Source organism: Ovis canadensis, chromosome 1 (assembly GCF_042477335.2).
Source record: "Ovis canadensis isolate MfBH-ARS-UI-01 breed Bighorn chromosome 1, ARS-UI_OviCan_v2, whole genome shotgun sequence".
Lineage (NCBI taxonomy): Eukaryota > Metazoa > Chordata > Mammalia > Artiodactyla > Bovidae > Ovis > Ovis canadensis.
The window spans coordinates 19,151,756-19,172,800 of NC_091245.1; the positions used below are offsets into that span (position 1 = coordinate 19,151,756).

The following is a 21,045-nucleotide window of genomic DNA, read 5'->3' on the forward strand; positions in this document are numbered from 1 at the left end:
ATCAAATTGATTATAGTCTTTGCAGCCAAAGATGGAGAAGCTCTATACAGTCAACAAGACAAGACCTCAGATCATCAACTCCTTATTGCAAAATTCAGGCTTAAATTGAAAGAATTAGGGAAAATGACCACTAGGCCATTCAGGTAGGACTTAAATCAAATCCCTTTTGATTATATAGCGGAGGTGATGAATAGATTCAAGGAATTAGATCTGGTAGAGTGCCTGAAGAACCATGGACATGGGTTCATAACATTGTATAGGAGGCAGTGACCAAAATCATCCCAAAGAAATAGAAGTGTGAAGAAAGAAAAAACAGCAAGAAGGCAAAGTGATTATTGGAGGAGGCCTTACAAATAGCTGAGGAAAAAAGAGAAGTGAAAAGCAAGGGAGAAGGGGAAAGATATATCCAACTGAATGCAGAGTTCCAGAGAATAGCAAGGAGAGATAAGAAGGCCTTCAATGAACAATGCAAAGAAATAGAGGGAAACAATAGAATGGGAAAGACTAGAGATCTCTTCAAGAGAATTGGAGATACCAAGGGAACAGTTCATGCAAGGATGGGCGCGATGAAGAACAGAAACAGTAAGGACCTAACAAGAAGAGGTTAAGAAGAAATGGTAAGAATACACAGAAGAACTATACAAAAAGGTCTTAAGGACCCAGGTAACCATAATGGTGTGGTCACTCACCTAGAGCCAGACATCCTGGAATGTGAAGTCAGGTGGGCCTTAGGAAGCATTATGACAAACAAAACTAGTGGAGGTGATGGAATTCTAGCTGAACTACTTAAAAATCCTTAAAATGATGCTGTTAAAGTGCTGCACTCAATATGTCAACAAATTTGGAAAACTCAGCAGTGGCCACAGGCGTGGAAAAGGTCTGTTTTCATTCCAATCCCAAAGAAAGGCAATGATAAAGAACGTTCAAATTACCATACAATGCACTCATTTCATATGCTATTTAAAGTGAAAAAGTGAAAGTCGCTCAGTCTGTCTGACTCTTCAACCCAGGAAAAGACCCAGGAATTCTCCAGGCCAGAATACTGGAGTGGGTATCCTATCCCTTCTCCAGCAGATCTTTCTGACCCAGGAGTCAAACCCAGGTCTCCTGCATTGCAGGCAGATTCTTTACCAACTGAGCCCCCAGGGAAGCCCCCATGCTAGTTAAAGTTATGCTCAAACTCCTTCAAGCTAGACTTGAGCAGTACGTAAACCAAGAACTGCAGATGTACAAGCTGAGTTTAGAAAAAGCAGAGGGATGGGGGATGATTTGAGAGAATAGCACTGAAACATATATATTATCATATGTGAAACAGATTGCCAGTCCAGGTTCGATGCATAAGACAGGGTGCTCAGGGCTGGTACACTGGGATGACCCTGAGGGATGGGATGGGGAGGGAGGTGGGAGAGGGGTTCAGGATGGGGAACACATGTATACCTGTGGCTGCTTCATGTCAACGTGTGTCGAAAACCACTACAATATTGTAATTAGCCTCCAATTAAAATAAATTAATCAAATAAAAAAATAAAAGGCAGAGGAACTAACTAGAGATCAAATTGCCAACGTTCACTGGATCATAGAGAAAGCAAGGGGATTCCAGAAAAACATCTATTTCTGCTTCATTGACTACATGAAAGTCTTTGACTGTGTGGATCACAGCAAACTGGAAAATTCTTAAAGAGTAGGGATTACCAGACCACTTTACTTGTCTCTTGAGAGACCTGTATACAGCTCAAGAAGCAACAGAACTGGAAATGGAATAACTGACTAGTTCAAAACCGGGAAAAAAATACAACAAGGTTGTATATTGTCACCCTTATTTAACTTATATGCAAAATGCTAGGCTGGATGAATCATAAGCTAGAATCAAGATTGCAGGGAGGGACGGGACATAATGTATACCTATGACTGATTCATGTTGATGTTTGACAGAAAACAACAAAATTCTGTAAATCAATTATCCTTCAATTAAAAAATAAATTAATTTTAAAAATTAAAAAAAAAGACCAAGGTATGAAAAAGCCTTACCTGCCAAGGAATATGAGTTAAGGAATATGAACTCGAGCCTAAGCACAGTACAGAGTACCATAATCACACAGGGTGTTTTTAGAATTAAAAAAAAAAAGATTGCAGGGAGAAATATCAGCAACCTCAGATATGCGGATGATACCACTCTAATGGAAGAAAGCAAAGAGGAACTAAACAGCCTCTTGATGAAGGTGAAAGAGGAGAGTGAAAAGGCTGGCTTGAAACTTAACATTCAAACAGCTAAGATCATGGTATCTGGTCCCATCACTTCATGGCAGATAGGAGGGGGAAAAGTGGAAGCAGTGACAGATTTTATTTTCTTGAACTCCAAAATCACTGCAGATGATGACTAGCGTGAAATTAAACAATCTGCTTTCTCTTTGAAAGGAAAGCTATGATAAACCTAGACAGCGTATTAAAAAGCAGAGACATTACTTTGTTGACAAAGGTCCATATAATCAATGCTGTGGTTTTTCCAGTAGTCCTGTACAAATGTGAGAGTTGGACCATAAAGAAGGCTGAACACAGATGAATTGATGCTTTCAAACTGTGATACTGGAGAGGACTCTTGAGAGTCCCTTGGACTGCAAGATCAAACCAATCAATCCTAAAGAAAATCAACCCTAAATATTCATTAGAAGGACTGTTGCTGAAGCTGAAGCTCCAATACTTTGGCCACCTGATGCAAAGAGCTGACTCATTGGAAAAGACCCTAATGCTGGGAAAGACTGAAGGCAAAGCAGAAGGGGGCGACAGAGGATGAGTTGGTTAGACAGCATCACCAATTCAATGGACACGAATTTGAGCAAACTCTGCAAGAGAATGAGGACAGGGAAGCCTAGCATTTTGCAGTCCATGGGATCAGAAAGAGTTGGACATGACTTAGCCACTGAACAAGAACAGCAAAATTCTCTTGGGAGGCAAGTCTCCTGTATAGTTGTGTGTTCTAGTTGGTACATCTTCAGTTTTAAGAAGAAGAATGACTCTCTCTGTAGCTCAGCTGCTTATGAAAGTGTACAGTCTGGCCTTAATTGGCCTTGCAGAGTGGCTCTTGTGAGGTTATCAGTGTGTGTAATTTCCCTCTTTTGGCCACTCCTTGCTCATGTATGGATGTGAGAGTTGGACCATAAAGAAAGCTGAGTGCCGAAGAATTGATACTTTTGAACTGTGGTGTTAGAGAAGACTCTTGAGAGTCCCTTGGACTGTAAGGAGATCAAACCAATCAATCCTAAAGCAAATCAATCCTGAATATTCATTGGAAGGACTGATCCTGAAGCTGAAGCTCCAATACTTTGGCCAACTGATGCGAAGAACTAACTCATTGGGAAAGACCCTAATGCTGGGAAAGATTGAAGGCAGGAGGAGAAGGGGATGACAAAGGATGAGATGATTGGATGGCATCACCAACTCGATGGGCATGAACTTGAGCAAGCTCCAGGAGTTGGTGATGGACAGGGAAGCCTGGCATGCTGCAGTCCATGGGGTCACAAAGAGTTGAACACGACTGAGCGACTGAACTGAACTGCTTATTAAAGATGAAGTTCTTTGAAAGCTATGTGCTGCTTAGCCTTTTCCAAACAGTTGTTTAGGCTTGGTATTCTGTTTTATCCTCAGATTAAGCTAGGCCAACTTCGAGCTATTGAGTTGGCCAAAAAGGTCATTCGGGTTTTCCATAAGATATTATGGGAAGTCCCAAATGAACTTTTTGGTCAACCCAATACATTCCTAGACCACCTTATTTTAATTTAGCCGTTCTACACACACACAGACACACACACAGACACACACACAGACACACACACACACACACACACACACACATACTTAGCACTCATCGACAAAGCTATATAAAACAAGCAATTATATGACACTCCTTATCATCTTTTTATACAAATATCTTTGAGGACCCAGAGGAAACTTCCCTAAAATCTTAGTATTAAGAAGATCTGGGATTCTCCTGGTTTATTTTATGGACACTATAAACCATTATAACAGTGCTTTGTGTTTAGTTTTATCTGTGAGAAATCTTGGGGATATATCTGTAATCCTCTCCCAACAAGCACATAAAACCTTAGGACATGCACTCTTTAGTATTTCCATCCTGGCTGCTTTTTATTGTTTTTTCCTTTGCTTATTTCTCCTTTGGCCTACAAGATTTTTAAAAGATTTTTTTCCTTTTTAAAATCTTGTACTTTGTAAAACTGCTTTAACTTAGTTTTAGAGTGAGGCAAAATATAGAGAAATTAAGTACAATATTCATGACTTACCATTTGTTGCAAACATATTGCCAATTTGATTTTAGATTTCATTTTAAATTTCCTATCCTTTATGAAATCAGATCTTTTACTGCTTTGTGATTGTCATGGAGTGAATCATTGCTGTGAATTTGAAGATCCCTTGGCTGCCATATTTTCACCCCATAGTTAACGTAACTGATTCAGTATAAATCTTTTTTTAAAAAATTGGAGTATAGTTGCTTTAAAAATATGCCAGTTTTTGCTATACAGCAAAGTGAATTTTGGCCAAATGTATACATATATCCCCTCTTTTTTGGATTTCCTTCCCTAAGCACTGGGTAGAGTTCCCTGTGCTACCCAGTAGGTTCTCATTAGTTATCTATTTACACATAGTAGTATATGTATGTGAATCCCAATCTCCCAATCCATCCCACCATCCCACCACCCCACCACCTCCCACTTTGGTATCCATACTTTTGTTCTCTACGTCTGTGTCTCTGTTTCTGCTTTGCAAAGAAGAGCATCCATACCATTTTTCTAGATTCTACATCCATGTGTTAACATATGATATTTTTCTCTTTCTGACTTTCTTCACTCTGTATGACCATCTCTAGGTCCATCCCCCTCTCTGCATATGGCACTATTTTGTTCCTTTTTATGGCTGTTTAATATTCTATTGTATATGCAGCGTAAATCTTAAGAGCTTAGAGGAAGCAGAGGTTGCTTACTGACCCTCTTAATTCTTCAAGGGGCCCATTTTTTCGTCTTACTAAATTTCAATTTCAAGTACCACATTTAAACAGGAAGGCAGTTATATGTCAGCATGACAGTGGTTGGCCCATACGGCCTGGGAAATGCCTAGCACTGAACCTGGTCCTTCATAAGACAGGCGTTCAGCAAGACTTTGGTGACTTAAATTTACTTGCAGTTTTTGTCTTTAGATCTAGAAGCATCTGTCTGCCCCGGTGATCTAGGACTCTGTTAGGGAATGCATCTGCTACTGTCTGCAGTGACTTGACATCAGTGACACTTTCTGCTTTATTTTTCTCTTTCAGAATATGATCGATTGGGCTTCCTCCTGAAGTTGGATTCTAAACTGTGAGTAGAATGACCCAGTTCCTTGACTTTGTGATAGAGATCTGTGAGAGCTGGAGGCCAGCCTCAAGGGGCCAGCTCTCTTCACTCCTGGGGCCTCTGTCCTCTGTCTGTCAGCTGAAGCTTAGAGCATGTTGCAGTCTGTGGGTGCAAATATAAGGCCTTAGATTTGGCTGGCACAGGGAGCTGATTACAGAAGGAGTGTGCACCTCCCCCTGCCACACCCCACTGGAGTTTGAAGGACAAGGAGGAAAGGCTTCAGCTGCAGAGTGGAGGCTGACTAAACCATGGCAGGAGACAGTGCAAAGCTTTCAAGACGCTTCGCAGCCAGGCATGCAAAGCCTTCTGTGCTCAGGTTTCCTCCTGGCTTTAGCTCCTGTCTCTCTCCAACAGGTAGATCCTGGCTTTCCCTCTATCCTTGTATATATTTGTTATCCATGTCTCAAATCCCCTTTCATTGTTTGTCCAGTAGGAAAACTTAAGAACTACGTCCTTCCTATACAGAATTTATTATCTCTTCTTCCGCTTCCTGTGAATTTTCTACCTCTGATACCCATTATTTCATTATACTATAATTAAGTATAATAGTTATTCATTTATCAAGAGTGCAGGCTCAGAGCCAGGCCATGCTTGGTTCAAATCCCAGATTGCCATTTACTTTCTTTGTGATTTAGGGCAGACCACTTAACCACTCCAAGCCTCAGTTTCACCTGTAACATGAGGACTTGACAGGGTTGTAAGAACTGTACAGAAATGGTGAATTTACAGGGATTTTCAAATAAGTATCTCATTCTTTCAGAATCCTTCCCTGTTCTGGCCCTCTTGGCCTCCTGAGCACCGGGGCAGTGCCGGCATATGTTTGTTAGGCGCTAAGTCCACACTGAACGCACGGCTGCATGGATGGCTGTGTGACTGCGTGATGACAGGTGCCTGTGTACCTCCCTCATTAGACTGGCTGCCTGGAAACTGGGCTCTACCACTCTGTTCATGCCCTGTCGAGGCCCTCTCACATGGCCGGTGTTGCAGAACTGTCTGTGGCTCCTTGCTGTGGTTAGTCATCTTCATACACCCTTGCCCCTGTCCTGTACCAGACAGATGAGAAAGATCAGAATTGTGTCTCCTTCCTTTCCTCTCCTGCTTGAGGCCTTGACCACAGCTGCTTCTGATGGTGATGGCTGCACCCTCATGCAAGACACCAGCCCAGGGTTATTTGGCTTCCCCACTGAATGGTCTGGCATGTAGCCCCTGTTCCTGGCATCTGGCCCCTTGGTTCTGGTGCCTCACACCATGAGTTCAGGTGCTGCAGTTCTCCCAGCTTTTATACATCATGGAGGCAGCCGCAAGGGAAGAATGGTCTGTTCTGTCTACCAAGCTAGTGTAGAGTTGTCAGCTGCATGTTACCATCCAGGGAATGGGGCTTGATAATGCTAGGAATCCACAGGCTTCACCCTTAGAAAATCCTTAATTTAGTGCTCTGGGCAAAAAACAAATCAAGCATAAGCTATAAGCAAGTGAAATGCCATCAGAATGGAAGAGATGTAGTAATTTACCAAGTCAAATCACACTGATGAACAAAAGACATGGTATCCAGGACGTGTTAACTACAGTATTTAAGCTGTCTTCAGCAGTGTGAGAAGTGGGAATTGGAGGACACTTGCCCTGCTGTTCTGACAGTTGGGTGGTACGTGGTAGGCTCTTGTACAGCTTTCTTTTGTGTAACTGGCCGGTTCTATAAACCATTAGAGTCAGCTTGGTCTTTAGCCTGGGGAATTGGCTTGGGTTTATTAGATTTACCTCAGAATTTAAGGTACAAGCTCCAGCTTTCCTGCCTCTTACTGAAAAGGCTTTTCTAATCCAATGTTATCTTCAGAACAAAACACAGACACATGGGAAAGGATTTTATCTGTTCCAGGGAGAAATTTCCAAGTTAAGGATTCTGGTTTTCAGAGGTAATTGCTTAGAAATATCCAGACCTCCCCTTACGAAGTCTTTCTCTGCTGTGTTGTGTTCCATTTCTGATGCATAGGAAAGGACCTGAGCTTGGATCAGAACTGGATTTGAATTCCACCCCTTCTGCTTAGGATTATATAACCTTAGATAATTCATTTAGCTCTATGAATCACAATTTTCCCTTATCAAAAACATGAATAATAATACCCATCTCCTCAGGTTTTTATGAAGAATAAAAAAAAAAGAGTTCTATGAGTAAATATGCAAATATAGAAATTTCTTATTTATCTTGATTGGATTCATTTAGCTTCTACACTATAAGAATTCGTGTGTTCTGAAAATTTTTCAGCCATTATCTTCTTTAAATATTGCCTCTGCCCCATTCCTCTCTCTCTACTGTTCTTCTTAAACTCTGATTAAGTGGTAAACTTTCTCATTCTCACCCCCAAGTCTACTAACTTCGACATTTTCCATCTTTTGATCCTTTCTGCATTGAACTGGAACCCCAAAGCATTCAACATAAGGATAAACTAGAACTAAAACTGTGCCCCTAAGCCAGGACTGCAGGAGAGGCTGCCAGAGCTCTAAGTGGATTAGGGCAATAAGTCGATAGAGGAAACAGTTGATATTCACAGCCTGGGCTCTCATCACTCAGCTGGTCCACAAAACCTCAAGCTGTGAACTCGGTCTAAGGCACTCCAGACTGGCCATGCCTCCAAGCTTCTGGCAGAAGCAAATGTAATCCCTCTCTGGAGGAAGACAGGAATTTCTCATGGATAACTTTTCAAGGAAATGAACAGCTCACAGGAAAAAATAACTAAGCACACAAGGAAATAAGACTTCTTTAGAGAGGACCATGAACAGCAACAGACGACAGAGGGGGACCCACAAGGACTTCCGAAATTGGAGCTACCAGACACAGTTTATAAAGTAATTAGATACTCTGTATTTAAGGAAATAAAGATAAGATTGAACTGTACATGTAATAGGGGCTTCCCACATGGTGCAATGGTAAAGAATCTGCCTGCCAATGCCAGAGACACAAGACAGCAGGTTCGATCCCTGGGTTGGGACAATCCCTTGGAGAAGGAAATGGCAACCTGCTCCAACATTCTTACCTAAAAAATTCCATGGACGGAGGAGCCTGGCAGGCTACAGTCCATGGGGTTGGAAAGATCTGGACATGACTGAGCAATTGAGCACAAGCATTCATACATGTAATAGGGAACTATAAAAAGCAAAGGATTAGATTAGAAAGACAGAATTGAAAAATACAGTGACCAAAATTAAAACCTCAGTAGGTGTATTTAGCATCAGATTCAGTTCAGTTCAGTTGCTCAGTCATGTCCGACTCTGTGACCCCATGAATCGCAGCACACTAGGCTTCTCTGTCCATCACCAACACCCAGAGTTCATTCAAACTCATGTCCCATCGAGTCGGTGATGCCGTCCAGCCATCTCATCCTCTGTTGCCCCCTTCTCCTACTGCCCCCAATCCCTCCCAGCATCAGAGTCTTTTCCAATGAGTCAACTCTCCTCGTGAAGTGGCCAAAGTATTGGAGTTTCAGCTTCAGCATCAGTCCTTCCAATGAACACCCAGGACTGATTTCCTTTAGAAGGGACTGGTTGGATCTCCTTGCAGTCCAAGGGACTCTCAAGTGTCTCCTCCAGCACCACAGTTCAAAAGCATCAATTCTTTGGCACTCAGCTTTCTTCACAGTCCAACTCTCACATCCATACATGACCACTGGAAAAACCATAGCCTTGACTAGATGGACCTTTGTCGGCAGGGTAATGTCTCTGCTTTTTAATATGCTATCTAGGTTGGTCATAACTTTCCTTCCAAGGAGAAAGTGTCTTTTAATTTCATGGCTGCAGTCACCATCTGCAGTGATTTTGGAGCCCCAGAAAATAAAGTCTGACACTGTTTCCACTGTTTCCCCATCTATTTCCCATGAAGTGATGGGACTGGATGCCATGATCTTCATTTTCTGAATGTTGAGCTTTAAGCCAACTTTTTCAGTCTCCTCTTTCACTTTCATCAAGAGGCTTTTTAGTTCCTCTTCACTTTCTGCATAAGGGTGGTGTCATCTGCATATCTGAGGTGATTGATATTTCTCCTGGCAATCTTGATTCCAGCTTGTGCTTCCTCCAGCGCAGCGTTTCTCATGATGTATTCTGCATAGAAGTTAAATAAGCAGGGTGACAATATTCAGCCTTGACATATTCCTTTTCCTATTTGGACCTAGTCTGTCATTGCATGTCCAGTTCTAACTGTTGCTTCCTGACCTGCATGCAGGTTTCTCAAGAGGCAGGTCAGATGGTCTGGTATTCCCATCTCTTTCAGAATTTTCCACAGTTTATTGTGATCCACACAGTCAAAGGCTTTGGCATAGTCAATAAAGCAGAAATAGATGTTTTCCTGGAAGTCTCTTGCTTTTTCCATGATCCAGCAGATGCTGGCATTTTGATCTCTGGTTCCTCTGCCTTTTCTAAAACCAGCTTGAACATCTGGAAGTTCACCGTTCATGTATTGCTGAAGCCTGGGTTGGAGAATTTTGAGCATTACTTTATTAGCGTATGAGATGAGTGCAATTGTGTGGTAGTTTGAGCATTCTTTAGCATTGCCTTTCTCTGGGATTGGAATGAAAACTGACCTTTTCCAGTCCTCTGGCCACTGCTGAGGTTTCAAAATTTGCTGGCATATTGAGTGCAGCACTTTCACAGCATCATCTTTCAGGATTTGAAACAGCTCCACTGGAATGCCATCACCTCCCCTAGCTTTGCTCGTAGTGATGCTTTCTAAGGTCCACTTGACTTCACATTCCAAGATGTCTGGCTCTAGATGAGTGATCACACCATCGTGATTATCCGGGTCATGAAGATCTTTTTTGTACAGTTCTTCCATGTATTCTTTCCACCTCTTCTTAATATCTTCTGCTTCTGTTAGGTCCATATCATTTCTGTCCTTTATTGATTCTGTCTTTGCATGAAATGTTCCCTTGGTATCTCTAATTTTCTTGAAGAGTTCTCTAGTCTGTCCCATTCTGTTGTTTTCCTCTGTTTCTTTCCATTGATTGCTGAGGAAGGCTTTCTTATCTCTCTTTGTTATTCTTTGGAACTCTACATTCATATGGTTATATCTTTCCTTTTCTCCTTTGCTTTTCGCTTCTCTTCTTTTCACAGCTATTTGTAAGCTGTGAAAAGACAACCATTTCCAGACAACCATTTTGCTTTTTTGCATTTCTTTTCCATGGGGATGATCTTGATCCCTGTCTCCTGTACAATGTCACGAACCTCCACCCACAGTCCATCAAGCACTCTATCTATCAGATCTAGTCCCTTAAATCTATTTCTCACATCCACTGTATAATCATAAGGGATTTGATTTAGGTCATACCTGAATGGTCTAGCGGTTTTCCCTAGTTTCTTCAATTTAAGTCTGAATTTGGCAATAAGGAGTTCATGATCTGAGCCACGGTCAGCTCCTGGTGTTGTTTTTGCTGACTGTGTAGAGCTTCTCCATCTTTGGCTGCAAAGAATATAGTCAATCTGATTTTGGTATTGACCATCTGGTGATGTCCATGTGTAGAGTCTTCTCTTGTGTTGTTGGAAGAGGGTGTTTACTTGACTAGTGTGTTCTTTTGGCAAAACTCTATTAGCCTTTGCCCTGCTTCATTCCATATTCCAAGGCCAAATTTGCCTGTTACCCCAGGTATTTCTTGACTTCCTACTTTTGCATTCCAGTCCCCTATAATGAAAGGACATCTTTTTTGGGTGTTAGTTCTAAAAGGTCTTGTAGATCTTCATAGAACCGTTCAACTTCAGCTTCCTCAGCATTACTGGTTGGGGCATAGGCTTGGATTACCGTGATATTGAATGGTTTGCCTTGGAAACGAACAGAAATCATTCTGTTGTTTTTGAGATTGCATCCAAGTACTGCGTTGGATTAGATACAACTAGCAGCAGATTAGATACAACTAAAGACAGGATTAGTGAGCTGGAAGCTAAGTCAGAGGAAGTGACCTATAACAAGATTGGCCAGCTCTTTTTGTAGAATCAGATGGTCAATATCTCTGAGTTTTGGGAGTTTTGCTATCTCTGTCACACCTGTCTCTGCTGATATGTTGTGGAAGCAACCATAGATAGCACCTACAGATGAGTATAGCTTAGCTGTATTCTAACAAAACTTTTTTTAATGGACATTGAAATTTTAAATTAATGTTATTTTGTGTCATTAAGTATTATCTTCTAATTTTTAAACCAACCATTAAAAATATAAAAGACATTCTCATCTCACAGAAACAGATAGTGGGTCAGATTTGGCTCACAAATCATACATGCTGGCCCTTCACTGAGAATGCAGCGTAGATACATCTGCATGGGAATTGCCTCTCCATCCCAGGTGTTTTTTATTCTTGAAATTCTATTGCAGTTGACCCTTGAATTGAAGTGCATCCACTTATATGTGGATTTTATTCAACAGTACACAGTTCAGTACTATACAATCTGTGATTGTATGAATTGGAGCACACAGAATCGTGGATGGAGGAACCACATATGTGGTTATATGCAGATTTATATGTGCAGATTTTGACTGTGTAGAGGGTCAGCACCGCTAACCACCTTGTTGTTCAAGGGTAAGCTGTTTATTACAAATACATTTAAAATACCTCTCTATCAAATGATACTTCAAAAACCTGGAAAGAAGTATCTTGGATTTTTTTTTGTCTTTATTATATTCTTTTAATTATATCTTTGTGTAATAATTGGTTTCTGTTTCCTTTGAGAAGTCCCTGCTGCTTGTGTCTTTATGACAAAATCACTTGTTAGGACTATGAAAATTATTCAGAATACTTATAGAGCTGTACAAGATCTTTCCCTTTAACAGCAAGCTGTATTCTTCAGGAGGGCAGTATTTTTTGGAGGTTAAAAATGTGGACTGTGGAATCAGATGTGGATTTTTAAAGCCCCGTTCCACATCTTACTAATCTTCAGCAAGTTATTTAAGTGCTTGCCTGTTTCCTACTATAAAGTGGGGATAAAAGTAATCACCCAAAGTTGAGATGCAACCTATGCTGTACCCTTATCAGTGTCTGTTAACCTGGGAAGGATATAACCCCAAAATGAGACCTGAACCTCAGCTTGCCTCCTGCTTTATGCCCCAGGCTTCATTTCTTCACTTGTTCACTTAGCAAATATTTCTTGAGTACTGTATGGTTTGTTATCGGGATAAAACTGAAAATACTAAGCCACATGAACAATCTTACAGGCTTGGTTGGAAAGGATGTGTTGTGAGCTGAAGTTTAAGTGAAGCGGGAGAGAGTAAATGAGAACAGCAGGGGAGGGAAGATAGTAGTACTTCTGGATAGTATGAGCAATGAACAGGTTTTCATTTTGGTTTTTATTTATTTATTTATTTATTTGGCTGTGCCGGGTCTTTGTTGCGGCATGTGGGATCTAGTTCCTGACCAGGGATCAAACCTGGGCCCCTTGCCTTGGGAGCATGGAGTCTTAGCCACTGGACCGCCAGGGAAGTCCCTTTGTTTTTTGTTTTTTTAAAGAAAGATGACATACAGGTGACTCAGAAGCATAAATGGAGTACAAAGAGGATATGAGGGATCTTCAGATGCATAGGGTATAGAAGAAAGAGCTGCCTCCATCACAAGGCTGTAGAGGAAATGGTGTTTTCAGGGGAGACCCAGGTTTCTATGAAATTAGAAGATGGAAGGAACATTCACTGAGGAAGTTGAGGCTGTAAGGAAACAAGGCTTTATGGGAGACAATGGTGAGTTATAGTGTGGTGATGGGGGAGAGAAGTGAGAGGCTGGACCAAGGAGAAGAAGCAGAGAGCAGTGACTTGAGCACAAAAAAACTGATGAGGCTGGCATTGAGGGAGTAAATAACAGGATGTGAGTGTGGCAAGTTGGGTTTTGTTGGCCTCAAAGTTGTCCAAGAGTTGTCCAAGAATGTGTGTTCCCTGGAGGTTGGGCACTCAGGCTGCTCCATGCACTCAGCTGCAGCCCAGTTGGATGATACCTCCAGAAGTTTCAAGTCTGGCCCCTGGAGAGACATGGGGTTCTCCAAAAGGAATCTACCGTGCCAAGTGGAGAGTCCTAGGACAGGGTTCAGGGTTACAGGCTGTGCCCAGACATCGAGAGAAGAGAGAAGCGCTTTCTCATTCATTCACAGCTTCTTAAGTAGCTACTATGTGTCAGCAGTCTTCTGTGCTCTGTGGATATACCAGTGAACAGGTGGTCAGTAAATGGAAAGTGTGATCAACAAGCTTTTCAGTATCTTGGAAGGTGGTGAGTGCTGTGGATAGAAGATAGAGCAGAAGACAATGCTGGAGAAGAGACTGCACATTTAAATGGGATAGTCAGGGCAAGCCTCCTTGAAAGGTAGATTTTAGCAAAGACTCAACAAAAGAGAGGGAGTGAGGCCTGCCAGTATCTGGAAGCAGAGCCCTCGGACAGAACCCTGAGGAAATCTCAGTCTCAGTTATGAGGAACATGACACCAGGAGCCGGGAATGTGCCCATCAGTCCAGCGGAGACAAGAGCCATCTGGAGCCGTGAAGGCGCCAGAGCCTGGTGTCCAGGTGTGTTTTTCCTAAGCTGATGTCAGCCTTCTGAACGCTGATTTAATTAAATGGAAGTGTCATCTGTTTCAGCTGGGTGTGGGTGTGTGCTCTGGGAAAGCTCCTGTCTGCTGCCACAGTGTGGGGTTTTATGGTTGCCATGTGGGCAAGAGCATGGAGGCTTTAATGTTCAGCCTCATTTCATAAGGAATTCTGTGTGAAGATACAAGGATATGGAAGCCAAAACCAACAACTTTTAACTCCCAAAGGCTTGTGAAAACCAAACCAATCAAGAAAGACCTATAAACATGGGGTAGTCTAAAACACATGTTGAGGCATAGCTTACTATTTCCAGAACAGACTGCCAAATTCCCTATGGCTGCAAGGATGAAGTGTTTATTGAGCACCTACTATATACCCAGGGCCATACTAGGTACTTTCTGTGTTACCTGTTCCTCAAAACAGCCACTCAGATGACCTTATCCAGTCTCATGTCTTATTGTTGTTACTCAGTCCTAAGTCGTGTCTGACTCTTTGTGACCCCCGTGGGCTGCAGCCTGCCAGGCTCATCTGTCCTCCACTGTCTCCTGGAATTTGTTCAGATTCATATCCATGGAGGCAGTGATGCTATCTAACCATCCTATCATCTGCCACCCCTTCTCTTTTTGCCTTCAGCCTTCCCTAGCATCAGGGTCTTTTTCAGTGAGTCAGCTCTGCATCAGTTGGCCAAAGTATTGGAGCTTCAGCTTCAGCAACAGTCCTTCCAATGAATATTTAGGGTTGATTTTCTTTAGGATTGACTGGTTTGTTCTTGCAGTGCAAAGGACTCTTAAGAGTCTTCTCTAGCACCACAGTTTGAAAACATCAGTTCTTCTGTGCTCAGCCTTCTTTATGGTCCAACTGTCACATCCATACATGACTACTGGAAATACCATAGTTTTGACTGTATGGACCTTTGTTGGCAAAGTGATGTCTCTGCTTTTTAATACACTGTCTAGATTTGTCATCACTTTCCTTCCAAGGAGCAAGCATCATTTAATTTCATGCTGCGGTCACTGTCTGCAGTGATTTCGGAGCCCAAGATAATAAAATCTGTCACTGCTTCCGCTTTTTCTGCTTCTATTTGTCATGAAGTGATAGGACCAGATGCCATGATCTTAGTTTTTTGAATGTTGAGTTTTAAGTCAGCTTTTTCACTCTCCTCTTTCACCCTCATCAAGAAGTTCTTTAGTTCCTCTTCACTTTCTGCCATTAAAGAGGTATCCAACAACGCAAGAGACGACTCCACACATGGACATCACCAGATGGTCAACACCAAAATCAGATTGATTATATTCTTTGCAGCCAAAGATGCAGAAGCTCTATTCAGTCAGCAAAAACAAGACCTGGAACTGACCGTGACTCAAATTGTGAGCTCCTTATTGCAAAATTCAGGCTTAAATTGAAGACAGTAGGGAATACTGCTAGGCCATTCAGGTATGACTGAAATCAAATCCCTTATGATTATACCGTGGAGGTGATGAATAGAGTCAAGGGATTAGACCTGGTAGACAGAGTGCCTGAAGAGCTCATGGCCTACATATCATCTATATGCTGATGACTCCCAAATTTATAGTTCAATCTCTTCTCTTTCCCCATACTCCATACTCATTTATCCAGTTGCCTCCTTTCCTTGAATGTATATTAGGCATCTTACATTTAATATGTCCAGGAAAAAACCTCCTGATTCACACCCCCTGCCTCCAAGATCTTGCCTACCCAAGTAAATGGCAACCTCATCCTTCCACTTGTTCAGGTCAAAGATCATAGCATCATATCTTTAACACTAAACTGCTGCTGCTGCTGTTGCTGCTGCTGCTGCTGTTGCTGCTGCTGCTAAGTTGAGTCAGTCGTGTCCGACTCTGTGCGACCCCAGAGACGGCAGCCCACCAGGTTCCCCCGTCCCTGGGATTCTCCAGGCAAGAACATTGGAGTGGGTTGCCATTTCCTTCTCCAATGCATGAAAGTGAAAATTGAAAGTGACGTCGCTCAGTCGTGTCCGACTAGCAACCCCATGGACTGCAGCCTACCAGGCTCCTCCATCCATGGGATTTTCCAGGCAAGAGTACTGGAGTGGGGTTGCCATTGCCTTCTCCGTAACACCAAACTAGTCATCAACAAACACTATTGGCTTTACCTTACATACCTCTAGATCCAACCGCGTTTCACTACATCCAGCACTGTTCACTCTGTGCAGCAGCCGTCACCTCCTCGTACCTCATTGTTGCACGCTAGCTGCTCTCCTTGCTTTCGTACTTACCACCCTAAGGTCTACCTGCTTGCTGAAGCCCAGTGATGTTACAGTGCAAGATAGATCTGGTTACTTCAGTGACTGGAACTCTCTCGTGGCTCTTCATTTCTCTTTGAATAAAAGTCAGAGTTGTTTGTTTGACTGTGCTGGGTCTTAGCTGCCGCACACAAGGTCTTCAATTTTCATTGCAGCATGAGGACTGTTTAGTTGCAGCTTTTGAATCTGATTAGTTGTGGCGTGTAGGATCTAGTTCCCTGACCAGGGTTAGAACCTGGGCCCCCTGCATTGGGAGCGTGGATTCTTAGCCACTGGACCATGAGGGAAGTCTCAAAGTCAGAGTTTCTACCATCCTCCACCAAGACCCTACACAGTCTCGACCCCTGTTTTCTTATTACTCTCCTTGTTTATTATTCCCTACTGGGCTCCTTGGCTATACCTTGTGCTCAGTCATGTCTGATTCTTTGCAACCCCATGAACAATAGCTCACCAGGCTTCTCTGTCCATGGGATTTTACCAGCAAGAATACTGGAGTGGGTTGCCATTTTCTCCCCCAGGGATCCTGCTCCTCCAACCCAAGGATCAAATCTATATCTCCTGTGTTGGCAGGTGGATTCTTTACTACTGTGCTACCTAGGAAGCCCATACTGGACTCCTTGCTGTTCCTAAAATACTCGCAGGTCAATCTTGGCATTTACTCATTCTTTTGTTTGGGACACTCTTTTCCAGATACCTACAGAGATTGCATTCTCCCTCACCTCTTCAGACCTTAGCTCAAATGTCCCTTTCTTAGTGAAGTCTCCCCTGACTGTGCCATTTAAAATTATAACCCGTCCCCCATTGGCATGCCTGTTCCCTTTACTTTGTCATTTTACTCCAGTGTTTATCACTATTGGAAATCTGCTTACTTATTGTCTGTCTCCTCTCACTTAAGGTTTGTGTGGGGGGAGTTAATTTGTTCACTACTGTTTCCTACCACCTAAAACATTGCCTAGTGCTTACTGATTGCTTAATAAATATTTGTTGGTTGAATGCGTGAGTTGGCAGATCACTCTCTGAAGTAGGCAGTATCAAATGAGAAAGTAATCATAGAAGTAATTTCCTTGTGTTCACAGAAGTACAGGTGATGAAGCCAGCATTCAAAATGTTCTCTGCCTGGCACCAAATATCCTGCTTGTCTCACTATTCAATATCGCTTTCTATTTTTTTCTCCCCAAATTTGCACTGTCAATTTGATCCTAAATTTGAACCACTATATTGTAAACTTTATCAAGGAACTATGAATGTCCTGCTCACAGATCCATCCCCAATACTAGTATAATGTTTGTGGTGAAGAGCAAATATTCAATAAATGTTTGTTAAATCAATTAAAAGCAGAGGAAGAAGCTATGAGAAAGAATAGTGCCATCTTTAATAACAAAACCCAGATTCCCCCCAGTATTGGAAGATCTGGGGACTCCCCTGCCTTTAGTCCTGAGTTTCACCATCTCCTGGAGGGTCTGTCGCTTAAGAGCCTGCTTTCACCACTGCGTTGACTCCAGAGAGCACAGGTTCTCTTTAATACTTTAGAAAGAGAGATAATAACAGAAACAACTAAACTTTTCTCTTGGTTTCTCTTAGCAAAGCTAAAAATATTCACTACAGATTAAACGAGGACAACAGGTAAATAAACCTTGAGAGTGAAAGAAACTCAAAGTAGTCCGGATTGCAAAATTCAGAGTTCTGTCTCTCCTGTAGACAGCTGAAACCAGGGCCGTACTTAGTTCACAATAGGAGAGCACAGCATTGCAGAACTTGACTGGGTTCTTGGCTTGGTGACTTCTAGCCTGTTTAACGACTCACCGTTCACACTTCTTCCTAGATATCTTGATACCTATGTGGTCAAGATCTTAAAAGTCAAATTCCCACTGTGTAGCTCACCCAGAGTCTCAGCACAGTGGTTCTTAACCTTGACTGAATATTGGGATCACCGGGGGAGCTTAAAAAATTACCGATGCCTGCCTCCCACCCCTTAAATATTCTGAAGTCATGGACTTGAGGTGTGGCCTGGGCATTGGGATTTTTAAAGCTCCCCATTTGAGTCTAATACTGCTCTAAAAGAGTACATTTCCTGTCTGAGGAACTCTTCACTTTCCCAGATGAGTGATACCAAAAATAAACTCACCTTTAAGGGGAGGCCCCTGCTTGTACATAGGACATGTCTATATACAGTATTTCTCAACCCAGGACCTTGCCACCCAGAGTCCTGGTTTAGTTGATTAGGAATCAGACTCAGTTATCTTTATGTTTAAAAGTTCCACCAGGTGATTCTAACTTGTCAGGGTTGAGAACCAGGGTATCATCTTCAAGCCTATCACCATAATTGTATCTGAATATAGCATAATAACTACTGCAGAATGTAGTCTTAGTTGTGCTAGGGCAGTCAGATTGTGAGTACGTTATTTCTTTTGAGCTTACATTTTCTGTATTGTCCTTATATACCTTTTTAATGAAAAAGTATATTGGGATATGCCTTCATTTCTGTAATTTAAAAAAAACTTTCATTATGCTCTCTAGGTCTCTAAATACTATTTTCAAAAATCCATTTTATATTAAGTTTTTGGTTATCAACCCTTTCTCTAGTGTTTTCTTCAGGGTCTTTTAAAATCTGAATCAATTGAAGAGTTTCCTGTACATTCTGTTGGCCTACTTAAATAGTTCTTCATTATGTATAACTGAAATAAATGTCTGTCTTCTCTGTGCTGTCAAAACTCCATGATGTCTAAGGATGAGACATGATAAGTCTGGAGGAATGGGCAGACCAAATCATACAGGGCTTTGGAGGAGACAGTAAGAAGTTTGGGCTTCTTGAAGACAAAAGATGCCATTGAAGTATTTTAAGGAGCTGAAAAATGTAATTAGTTTCGACTTGTAGGAAGATGATTTTGGCTGCAGGAAGGTATATGGGTTGGAGAGGAGCAGAAATGGAAAGGAAAATAAGACTTAGGAGGCCATCATAGGAACAAAGTGTAGAGATCAGTAGAGAAAAATCAGTAAAATCAAAAGCTGATTCTTTGACAATATTAATAAAATCAATAAGCCTCTAACCATTAACCAAGAAAAAAAGAGAGAAGACGCAAATTAACTAATATCAGAAATGAACGAGGGATCACCACTACTGATCCTATGGACTTTAAAAGGCTCATAAAAGACTATTGTGAACAACTCTGCCTGCAATAGACCAATTCCTTGGAAGACACAAACTACCAAAACTCATGCAAAAGAAATAGATCATCTGAAAAGGCCTGTATCTACCAAGGAAATTGAATCAATAATCAATAACCTTCCAAAACAAAAACACATAAAAAATAGGTTCAGATGGTTTCACTGGTGACTTCTATCCAACATTTAAAAAGGAAAAGATGATACCAATTCTCTACAATCTCTTCCAGAAAAATAGAACCAGAAGGAACACTTCCTAATTTGTTTTGTGAAGCCAGCGTTACTCTGAAACCAAAACCAGATAAAGACATTATAAGAAAACTACAGACCAATATCTTTCATGAACATAATGCAAAAATTCTCAACATATATTAGCATGTTGAATCTAACAAAGTATAAGAAGAACCATACATCTTAATGAAGTGGGATTTATTCCAGATATACAAGGTTCATTCAGCATTAGAATATCAGTTACTGTGCTGCATCACATCAGGCTACAGAAGAAAAGCCATACGATCATATCTGAAAGATGCAAAAAAGCACTTGATACAATTCAACATCCAATCATGATTTCAGGAAAAGCTCTCAGCAAAATAGGAATAGAAAGAAACTTGCTCAATTTAGACAAAGAACATCTACAAAAAACTCTATACCTAACATCTTGCTTGATAATGAAAAACTAGATGTGGTGTTGGCGGTTTAGTCGCTAAATTGTGTTTGACGTCTTTGCAACCCCAAGGGCTTGTAGCCTGCCAGGCTCCTCTGTCCATGGAATTTTCCAGGCAGGAATACTGGAGTGGGTTGCCATTTCCATCTCGAGGGGATCTTCCCGACCCTGGGCTTGACATGCGTCTCCTGCGTTGTAGGTGAAGTCTTTATTGCTGCGCCACCGGGGGAACCCTGAGAAACCCAAGTCTGGGAAAAGACAGTGTCCCTCTTTACTATTCCTATTCAGCATCATGCTGAAAGGTCTAGCTAACAGTACAGGAAATAAAACGCATAGACATTAGGAAGGAAGAAATAAAATTGTCTTTGTTCACAAATGATGATTGACTATGTAGAAAATTCCAGAGAATTGGCAAAAAAAACTCCTGGAACTAACTAGCAGTTAGTTGGAAAGAAGCAGGATACAAGGTTAACCTACAAAAATTGGTTGCTTTCCTATATACCAGAAATGAGCAACTGGAATTTGAAATTAAAACACAATATCATTTATATTGTCACACACATAAAGAAATATATATAGAAAGATCCAACATTGTTTAGATGTCAGTTCCTCTTAACTTGATCTATGAGTTCAACATAATCTCAATTAAAATCCTGGTGAGTTATTTTATGGATAGCAACAAACTTATTTTAAAATATTATTAACCAGAGGATTTTTGCAGAAACTAATGCCTGAAGTGTTAATGCCGTCTCCAGTCAATAATGTGTTAAAGTGTATATGGAAAGGCAAGCAACTGAGAATAGTCCACATAATAACTGATAAAGAAGAGTAAAGTTGAAAGACTGATCCTACATTAGAGTTACAATAAAGCTACAATAATTAGGACAACATGGTATTGGCAAAAGAATAGACAAACAGACAAATGGAATAGAGTAGAGTCCAGAAATAGAAATTCACAAATACAGTCCATTGATCTTTGACAGAGGAGCATAGGCAAGTCA

At 41.5% G+C, this 21,045-nt stretch overlaps 1 protein-coding gene across 5 annotated transcripts in view; it reads left to right on the forward strand.

Moving 5' to 3' along the window:
- The window catches only part of ST3GAL3 (ST3 beta-galactoside alpha-2,3-sialyltransferase 3), a 226,551-nt gene that overhangs the window by 117,390 nt on the left and 88,116 nt on the right, over positions 1–21,045 (forward strand). For all 5 annotated transcript variants that reach the window (XM_069588998.1, XM_069589018.1, XM_069589026.1 and 2 more), the window contains one exon: positions 5,321–5,363. In XM_069588998.1, the coding sequence (XP_069445099.1) occupies positions 5,321–5,363 (43 nt within the window). The remainder of the gene's footprint in view (positions 1–5,320; positions 5,364–21,045) is intronic.